This window comes from Diuraphis noxia, unplaced genomic scaffold (genome assembly GCF_037042655.1).
Source record: "Diuraphis noxia isolate RWA-SAM2 unplaced genomic scaffold, SU_Dnox_SAM2 contig0002, whole genome shotgun sequence".
Classification (NCBI taxonomy): Eukaryota; Metazoa; Arthropoda; class Insecta; order Hemiptera; family Aphididae; genus Diuraphis; species Diuraphis noxia.
The window spans coordinates 39,089,955-39,100,425 of NW_028301712.1; the positions used below are offsets into that span (position 1 = coordinate 39,089,955).

Below are 10,471 nucleotides of genomic sequence, written 5' to 3' on the forward strand. Positions count from 1 at the left end.
ATAGTAATGACACATAACATCCACTTGTTTTATGTTTATAATGGTTCCAACTAACTAATTCTGATATTAACCTTAAAACTTTGAATAATTAAAAAAGGCACCTATTTTACATTTTTCTTGTGGATATTTTGCAATAATATAAAAAATGTTTAGATACTAGTTGTTACATATTGTTCATAACTATAATGGCATATTAAGTAACAAATAATTTGTGAGAAAATAAGAAGTTTATTTTATATTTAAATATTTAAGTATAATTATTAATTAAATACACTCATAAAAATAAATGCATAATAAGTAATGGTTATCTTATAGTAAAATTATAATATATTTGACATTAAAAATTCATATTTTATCAATTTAAAAAAACATATTATAAGTGACATTTAACTAGGTAATTCTTATAACAAAAACTAGTAGATCAAAAAAAAATAAAAATATATTTAAGAGTTTGTTAATACTTTAAAGTGTTCAGCAGTATGAGAAGCAAGTGTCTTAGGTGTTGAATTGTACATATCAGATCGATCTAAAATAGCATCCAATTCTTCATCAGACAAGACTATAGGTATATAGAAACAAAATAACATTAACATGAAATTGGATAACCATCAAACAAATTAACATATAAACTTATACTTATAATAAAATAGAGAAAATACTTACTAAATCCATTAGGTTGTATTTTCTTAGAGTACTCTGATGATTTCAATAAATTCATCAGATCTTCAATGCTGGACATAGTAAGTGTTGTAGTCCTACTAAATGAACCTGAATGGTAAAGAAGTAATTATAAGTACACTTTTCACTCAGTTATAACATGATAAATATATTTCAGTAAGTAGATGTTTTTATTAATTAAAATTAACAATGGTTTGTACCAATATATTCAAACTATTATTATTGCTCCATCAAATAAGTTTCAATTACTTTTTTTTTTTTTAATAAGAACATTGTTCAATTAAATACATAATATACTAAAAAAAAACTGTTAGAAATAGAATTTAATTTAAATTAATATTCTAAATAATAAATCATATTTTTTTGATGAATTTTCACTAACAATATTGTTACTTAACCTTTAAATAATAAAATAAATGTTAGAATTATATAAAAACCAAACAAATAATGCTAAATTATTTTACCATTGCCGATGATCATTTTTTCTAGTTTTCTTTTTGCAGTTGCAAAATTCAATATTCTTTCATCAATAGTGTTTTTAGAACAAAAACGATATACAACAACAGGTTTAGTTTGGCCCATTCTATGACACCTATCTTGAGCTTGTAAGTCAACTTGTGGGTTCTGAAACATTTAATACTTATATAGTTATAAATTAATATAATTTTTTTATTCTGTGATGTTTGGACATTGGTTATTAAAAGCCCCATGTTCAAAAAAAATGTAATTATTTTATTTTAATTAGTTAACAAAAATAATTGAATTAAATTTACAAAATAAACGTTCTGCAAACATAGATTATAATGTATCACCTAAATTACCATACTAGTATGAAATAATCATACCATCATTTTATTGAAATGCATTTTTACTTATTATGGAGTGATAACAAATTCAAACTTTAATAAACACAACAAAATAGATTACCATGGTAATAAATTAATAAATAACTCTTCAGAGCAAGATCAAACAATAGGTGGTAAGTATCAAATATGGTTAAGAAAAATAAAATTTTATTAAAAACATGTTAAAGATAATCAATTGTGCTGTAGCATACTGAAAGGGCAATAACATTTAGAAACATTTTATGAAATAGAAAAAAAAGAGATTGAATACAACTATTTCCTTAGTCATGGGAAATATAATTTAGTTTAAAACAATAATATTTTTAATTATTATCAGAGAAGATGCTGAAAGTGAGCATAACTACTGATTTACTGTGGCATGGGGTCTGACTGAACCAGACAAAAATCTGTCACCACACCTTGTTAGTTTTAAATGAGACTGAATATAAATTAGCATTAAATATGAATACTTTTTTCAAATCAACCATACCCAATCACTGTCAAATAAAATAACAGTGTCTGCTGAAGTTAAATTTAAGCCAAGTCCACCTGCGCGTGTCGATATCATCATTAAAAAACAATCTGGATCACTGTTAAATGTAGTCATTGCATCGACTCTAAGTTGAATACTCATAGTACCGTCCAATCTGGTGAACGAAAATTTACGAAACATCAAAAACTCTTCAATTACATCCATCAATTGTGTCATAGTCGAAAATAGCAACACCTAAAAATTTCAATACATGATGTTAGCAGTAAAAGTAACCTTTTTTTTAAGTATTCATTATAAGTTAAGATAATTGTATGATCATAATATTATTCTTAAATCTAAAATACACTTATTCAAAAACTTTAAGAAGGCACAACAGTATCATTTTCTTTTATCTATTTTGCATATGTGTTATAACTAAAACATTTCTGTATTTCACCCATTATAATTCAATCATTGTTAAAATTAAATATCGAAACCTAGGCATTATAAATGGAACAAAGAATAATATTATTTGAGTTTTGTCAAACGATTTTTCAACATTTTAATTTTTAAGTTGATGACAGTTATAACGTAATAAGTAAATGAAAAAAATTAAAGCTTCTAACAAAACATAGTTAACATTGTACATCGTGGTTACAATAGCCATTAGATAATAATATAATTATAAAAATAAATATACTCCACTCATGAGAGAATGACTATATTCTATGTATTAATACTGATGATCGTGATTGTTGCTAGTGTGTTGTTAACCACCATATTTTCTTTTCCTACTACTTGGTGGAATGTATAGAGCGACTAATAAAAACACATAGCAAATGCATTGAGTCGCCATATTGATCACATTGATCTTCTAGTACAATTTAAAGGGTATTTCATGCAATAAATATAAAAGATGTATCCGTTATAATATTAGTTCAAAAATAAATGAAGTGAAATTGTTATAACTGCTATTGCTATATAGTATATATACACAAATGTCAACAATTATCTAGGCGATAGTAGCCAAACGGCTTTGTATGGTAAATAGAAGAGGGATAATGCGTACCGACAGACAAGTTTTTCTCCTGAAAGCCAGAGTAAAGACAAATTTTTAGTTTTAAATAATTTCTATGTCTGTAAGACAAAGGACATTTTTGTACTAATGTGCCATCTTAATATGCTTTGTTGAAAAATTTTAAATATAAGTATTGAATATTAATTATAATTGATAAATTATTTAATGTATACCTTAAATATATATAAATACATTACCTTGTGGCCAAGTATTTTCAATTTTGTTAACATAGCATCAAGTAACTGAAATTTACCACTAACTTTAATGATGTTTTCATCAACAAGCAATTTATTTTCTCCTGGAATTAAAGGCATTTGAACAAGATATGGATGATTAACAATTTTCTTCAATTGAATAAATGAGTTTTGCATATGTACTGAAATAGCCATGCTTTTCTCTTGAGGACTAAAATTAATTAAATTATAATTAGTTATGTACTATCATAATATGTGGTTAGTAGGTATCAGTATTTTACTCAACATTACAGTAGTTATTTTAAAGACAAAGCCTAACATTAGGTACAAAAAAAGAAAAAACAGAAGTTCATAGACTTACAACTCTAACTATTAAATCATCGATCAAGAATAAGTCAGGAAAACAAAATTAAGTTGGTAATTTCCATATTAATTCAAATTTAAAAATACACAATGTATCTAAGTAAAAACATTTCTTAACATGTAATATTTTATTCTTAGTGGGAAAGTATCAAACATATATCTAAAAAGTTCTAGAAGTTTACAAGATATTGATTTGATGATGAATATAGAATACAGAATATTACTTTGAAATAGGTTATTACATTATTTTTTTTATCAATTGAAATAAAAAATTCAGTCATCAACAAAACTTAGACTATTTTACACTTACTCTTTTTCTGGCACATTTACTCTGATAGCATTATGATCAGTGTATTTTACTATGCTCTCCACACATCTTCTCTTACTATTTACTTCTAGAATAAGATTTTCAGTATCCTGAAAAAAAAACAAGTTATCATTTATACAATTATAATTAATAAAAGTAATAGTAGTAGATTATGAGTGGAACCTCAAATGTCAAAAAAAGTTTTTGAAAAATAGACATTTATTATAAATTATAAAAATAAAAAATACCTTTGCTTTATTCAGTAATATTTCCATTTGCCTATTCAATGTTGCTTCATATAATTGTTTTTGTGTTTCTGTAAGTGGAGCATAAATAACAATTTCCTTTTTTGGTGGGAGGTTTAGATCAGTTTCAATTTTTTCCCGTCTCAAAATAAAGGGTTTTAATATCTACAACAAAAACCAATGGTTAATTTTTCATGTTTTTTATACTATGTACACAGAAAAAAAAGTAATTCATAAAGTCCTGACTTATTACTTAATATTAAAAATAATACTAATAAATAAATAATTGGTTTCAACATCATTATTTATTTATGAATCATACATTAAATACTTCTATGATTGTTTATTAACACTTAAAAAAAATAAATTTTGAATAATAATATCTTTAATGATACACCAACAACACATATTTCAAAATTTGACAAAATGAAGAATCGAATTAAAAACATATTAACTTACATGATAAATGCTTTTTAATATGGAAATTTCAACACATTCAAACACACAGTGGCGGATTTAAGGGCCTCGCCCCCCCCCCCCCCATTGACATGGTTTTATTATTTTTTATTATTAATTTTTATAATTTTATCTTTTATATTGTTTCGCTCAAACACATTATATTATAATTTAAGAAATATTATCATTACATATATTTTATATTATTATTATATTATCATTATATAAGAAATTCTCCCAAACATATTACTATTACTTTTATTATGCGGGTATAAAGACATTTCGCCTTAACGCAGACGGCAGACCGACAGACTTAACCATATTTAATATATAAATTTTTAATTTTATTAATAAACTTGTAATAACATTAATATGTTGAAACATTTTAAAATATAATAAATGAGAAAAAAAAACACAAAAGTTTGGAAATAAATTATAATTAAAACTCAAAACTCAAAACATATTACTCAATGATTTTAGAAATAAAATTGGTTGATCTAACTGAATTGCATTTTATACATAAAAAAATTAATTTGAGATTACTAAGCTAATTTGGAATTTAATGTAATGCATTACTACTTTTTTAATATTTTATGTAAATTAAATTAACTATCATCATTTGGTTTTAAGATAAGTATGATGTTTATTACCTTTAGAATGATGTCCAATAACTCATCTTTTTTGGCCATATTAACAATTTTGTCATTAGAATCAAAAAACTTATCAATAACGAACCAAGAGTTAAAATCTTCTAGTTGATCAAATATTTTAGGCATTAACCAATTCAATAATGACCATAATTCTGACATATCATTCTGAATAGGTGTCCCTGTTAGTATGAGCTTATTGGTACAATTAAATGCACGCATACATCTAAAAAATATATTTTTTTTTTTAGTAAATCAATAATTATAACAATATATTTGGCATACTTGGATATGTGGGAATTGGCATTCTTCACTTTTTGTCCTTCATCGATTGTAATATATTTCCAATCAATATTTTTCAAAAATGTAATATCACGACGCACAACATCGTAAGTAGTTATTATAACTGGTTGACAGTTTAAGTTATTAACTTTTTGAGTATTTTTAAACTTAGGTCGCAATAAAATGCGTTCATTTTCCGTACCATGATATAAGACAGTTGGAAGCTAAAACAATAATAAATGAGCATAAATACATTTTTGTAATTAATAAATTTGGTTACTACCTTAGGGGAAAATTTTGAAAATTCTGACAGCCAGTTGGGAATTGTAGATAGGGGTGCAATGACAAGAAATGGTCCAGTTATTCCCATTTCCAAAAGAAAACAGTAGAAAGCTATGGTTTGTACAGTTTTTCCAAGTCCCATTTCATCAGCTAAAATTCCATTCAAACCATTTTCATACAAAGTCTAAAAAAAAAAATGTTCTTGTTGTTTTTATGGTTAAATACATAATATTTATAAATAACATATTAAGCTATGTTAAAATATATAAAAATGTTCATACTCTACGCAATAAATAAGTAAATTAGAAAAGATATGCCCCCCCCCCAAAAAAAAAAACAAAACACCTGGGTTATATAACTTATTTTAAAACTTATAAAATTAATTTTTTATATATAATTTATTATATAAGAAATTTGAATACATACTCTAATCCATAGAAGACCTTCAATCTGATGAGCTTTTAAATTCCCATGAAATAATTTTGGTTGTTGAAATAAGCTTAAATAATATTCTTCTTCATTTACATCCTAAAGGTCAATACTAATTATTACACATATAGTTGAGATCAAATAATTTATAGATCAAGAGCAAAAAAAAAATATACTTGGTTACAATATGATTAAAGAATTATGTTCTTCTATACCTATAAATAAACTAAAAAAATATTCTTTTAAACAATTAATACTGTGTCTGTAAACCTGACCGATATCAACCACTTACATACACAAATTGGTAAAGTATAATTACATATTATTTTAACACTTTTAGTATTTTTTTACTCTTAGCCTATATTCTTTTTGTGTCAACTGATATATGTAGATTTATTATTGCTTATTTAAAATTAAATAAATATTAATTTTGCATATAGATTTAGAGAAAATACTAGTATGCATGTGATCTAAACAAAATCTAGTATATTATATTTTTGATTTTGAGATATCAATAAGAAAAAATTTAATAAAAAATAAAAAATCTACATGGGCTATATTATCCTCTATTTTAATTAATATGAATTGTTTTATCACTTTTAAAATAAAAATTATATGTCTGTTGTACTATCGGAGATTTTTGACTCCCGTTCCCCACTATTTATATTTTCGCGATGTCCTTAAGGGAATCCCGTATTACATTTTCAAGCTTTTTGGCAGTGAAAGACAATTTTAAGTTGTTAACACTGATCGATTGTACCTTAAATTACCGATCACAGTCGGACATCTACACATAGCACTAAACATTTACAATATATTTACTTCAATTGATTGGTTGTTTGTGATCTTAATTGATTCATCTTTAAGACTTGGCTTATTTTCTTTCATTTTTTTTGCTTTTCCTAGTTCTTTTCTACAAAAAATAATACAATAAATTTATTGTTTTTAAAGCATCATATTTTATAAATATTTCTATGAAATAGTATTTAAAAACTAAAAAGTAAGTTGACATTTAAGTCATCAAAAATATATTAAATAATTAATCATAAACTACTTAACTTTATGCACTTACTTAATAATTTGAAGTTTACATTTTTTTAATCTGGATTCAAAAAGATTAGATAATTTAATACTATTTCTTAGTAGTGTAAGTAAATTTTGAAATCTTTCTTTTCTTTCTTTTTCATCTAAATCATTAACCTAAAAAGTAATAAACAAATATAAATTTAAAAAAAAGTTTATGTTTCAGAATGAACATTCCGATTTTTATTTAATTTGTAATTGTAATGAATAAATATTAGGTAAATGCTGATGTGTATCTGATAAAATCAGATTTAATATACATCACAATTACCTAGAGCAAGATATAAAAAAAATTGTTTACCAAAGATTCTTCGTCTTTTTTCGTATGATCTTCCTTTAAGCGTTGTTCTTCTAATAACAATTCTTTTGGAAAGAAACCAATGTCTAAAATAGTATGAAAAATTTAATTTTCATAGATAAAACTGAATATTATATACATATTTTGATTTTGAACTGTTAAAATATAGAAAAAACTAAGTGAATTTATACTGAATAAATCAAATCATTTTGATTGACTTGAATTAAAATTAAATTTGAAAATGCAAACATAAATAGATAGCTTGAAACAAATATTTGAGTGTATTGGTAAAAGTTATTCATTACATTTTGATTATTAGATTTATGTTAGTACTAAAAAATTATTTTTACAGTTCCTATTCAATTTAGAAAATTCATACTCGGTATTTCGATTTCTTCATTGGTGTTATTACAATTTTCATGTATACTTAAATCATATTTTGTTTCATGTAACTCATCTTCTTCTTTAACTAAATAAAACAATAAAACAAATAATCTTTATAGCAAAATATAATTTGATTTTCATCAATGGTCTGGAATATTAATAAAATTCTAAATCTAATATTATACAAGATTAAAATGTTCGCACCATTACCTACATATTGCTAATTAACCCAAAACTATTAATTAAAATATAAATAAACATATAGGTACCTAATATAATCGTAATATAATATTCATAATGGTGACTGTATGATAAGGCACGATATAAGAATTGTTTGAATCAAGAGTTAGGACAATACACTAATTTAACTTTGGTGAAATATTGTCTTTTAGAATTACTTACCGATAATTCAACTAATATTTTATATTAACACTAATAATTTAGTGAATTGATTTATTTTTTAAGAGAATGCCATACTACACTTTCTCATCTTACAAAAACAATAATATAGCGAAATGTAATAATTAATTTAACTTGGCTATAACTTTAGAATGAACGGCCTAATAACGAAAAAAGAATATTAAATATCTAGTGGATGGTACCTATAGGTTTTTTTTTATAAAAATTTTAAAGAAAAATTATATTTTTAAAAAAGGCATTTAATCTTACCGATTTCAACACTATCTTCAGTATTTAACTTCAATTGTTCACTCATTTTTCTTTCTTAGTATATAACAACCGTGAGTGTTAAGTAATCAGCTTATTTTAAATTACCATATTCTCAGTATTAACTGAAACAAATTATACAGAATATTTGTGAATAAATAAGTTAAAAAATCATTGGGTGAAATTTCAAGGATAAATAACATAAATAGACATCACAATAGGTAATTGATAACTTGTATTGAAAATACTTACATACACGAATACTTACACTAAGATTTTACAACTGGACAATCTCAAGTGTTGATTATAAGTTGTCAAAAATTGTTTTTCAAAAGAAATTAATGCTTTTTAAATCAAATCTTCGTTATAAAATGTTTGATATAAGAACATTATTTAAATTTAAAATGTCATGATGTTGATTAAGAATCAACGGACAAACAAGTAACAATGACTTACTACTGAAAAACTATTAAGCTCCCATCATAGTATCGAACTATCGAAGTCCTATATGTGTATATTGAACGTTGATCAAGTCCAAAAGAGAACAACAAATTCGGCAAAAGAATCAATAAAGACCACGAGTGACCTATGTCGTTTATATACAAAAAATAAAAGACTGAGACAGTGAGACGATAGTTGGTTATCTCGAATTTGGAGGGAAAATGCGCAGCCCGCCCGGCCCGGTCGCCCGGTATCGGCGGTATCTCGTGTAATCTTAATACAAAGACTGTTCATAATAATATATACCACAGTGGTAGAAACACTAGAAACCAGCCGCGGTAACCCAATCATATTTAACCGTACACAATTTATATAGGTAATGGAATCTTATAAGAAAATGTGTATAATAATAATATGCAATATTTTGTGTTCAACGATTATCATTTTGGCGTGATTAACTGTTTAAGCGAATCGCGGAAAAAAAGCCCACGGAAAAAAAACCCACAGAAAAAAAGCCCGTCGAAAAAATTAAAATTTAAAATAAATGTTAATACATCTATATTTAATATAATTATTATTGTTAATCTAGTTTATACAATCTGTAAATAAAAAAAAAGTACAATAAGCATAAATTATGTTTTTTTTTAAATTATTATATATGTAGTATCTTGAGGGAAGAACCAACCAGCGAAGACCCTTTGGGAAATTATATAATTATATAAATATAAGTTTGGAATATAATATGAGTGTTTGTTATTTGCTCAAGTTAAATCTTATATTACAATGGTTATATACAAGGGGAATGGAATCATAATACACCCAATTATGTTTTATTACACATTTGTTAATTATTATATTTATAGTTTGAATATTATGTACTGTTTTATCACAAAATAAAATAACTATGTGATTGTATTATGATAGGTATTTGAGTTAATCAACAAAATAATATAAAACACACTTTTATTTTCGTGGATTTTTTTTCCATTGGATTTTTTTTGGGGGTTTTTTTTTCCGTGGTCATTTTTTCCGCCTACTGTTTAAGCAGCTGCAGCCAAACGGGTCGGACAACACGAGCTGGTCGCTCGGTGGTGTGGAAAAAATGTATAACCGAAATTATTCTTTTGGTCGACCTGTTTATTGTGTTATTATTTAATTGTATTTTCTTTATCAAAAAACGAGTCTTAACACTCTTAATAGCGGCGCATCCGAGTTGGGTCCCGAGTACTAGGGGCTAATCGCAGGTACTACACTAGTTCGGTCCCGGATTTAAATAGTCACTACACTAGTTAGGTCCCTGATTTTTATAGTTACTACACTA

The 10,471-nt window shown here is 25.1% G+C and overlaps 1 protein-coding gene across 2 annotated transcripts; it reads right to left on the minus strand.

Moving 5' to 3' along the window:
* Positions 1–208: 208 nt before the first annotated feature.
* LOC107168388 (lymphoid-specific helicase-like) lies at positions 209–9,345 on the minus strand. Of its 2 annotated transcripts, none has more exons than XM_089220490.1 (17): positions 8,978–9,345; positions 8,713–8,834; positions 8,039–8,128; positions 7,663–7,745; positions 7,351–7,478; positions 7,101–7,191; positions 6,276–6,377; positions 5,851–6,033; positions 5,571–5,791; positions 5,289–5,511; positions 4,186–4,347; positions 3,941–4,047; positions 3,271–3,478; positions 2,014–2,250; positions 1,143–1,302; positions 664–768; positions 209–559 (listed from the first exon to the last, which is right to left on the minus strand). In XM_089220490.1, exons 2-17 carry the CDS (start codon positions 8,756–8,758, stop codon positions 444–446), a joined length of 2,262 nt encoding a protein of 753 aa, XP_089076616.1. In that variant the 5' UTR covers positions 8,759–8,834; positions 8,978–9,345; the 3' UTR covers positions 209–443. The 2 variants fall into 2 exon arrangements, with proteins under 2 accessions (XP_089076616.1, XP_089076617.1); XM_089220491.1 differs by having other exon boundaries at positions 8,962–9,345.
* Positions 9,346–10,471: the final 1,126 nt, after the last annotated feature.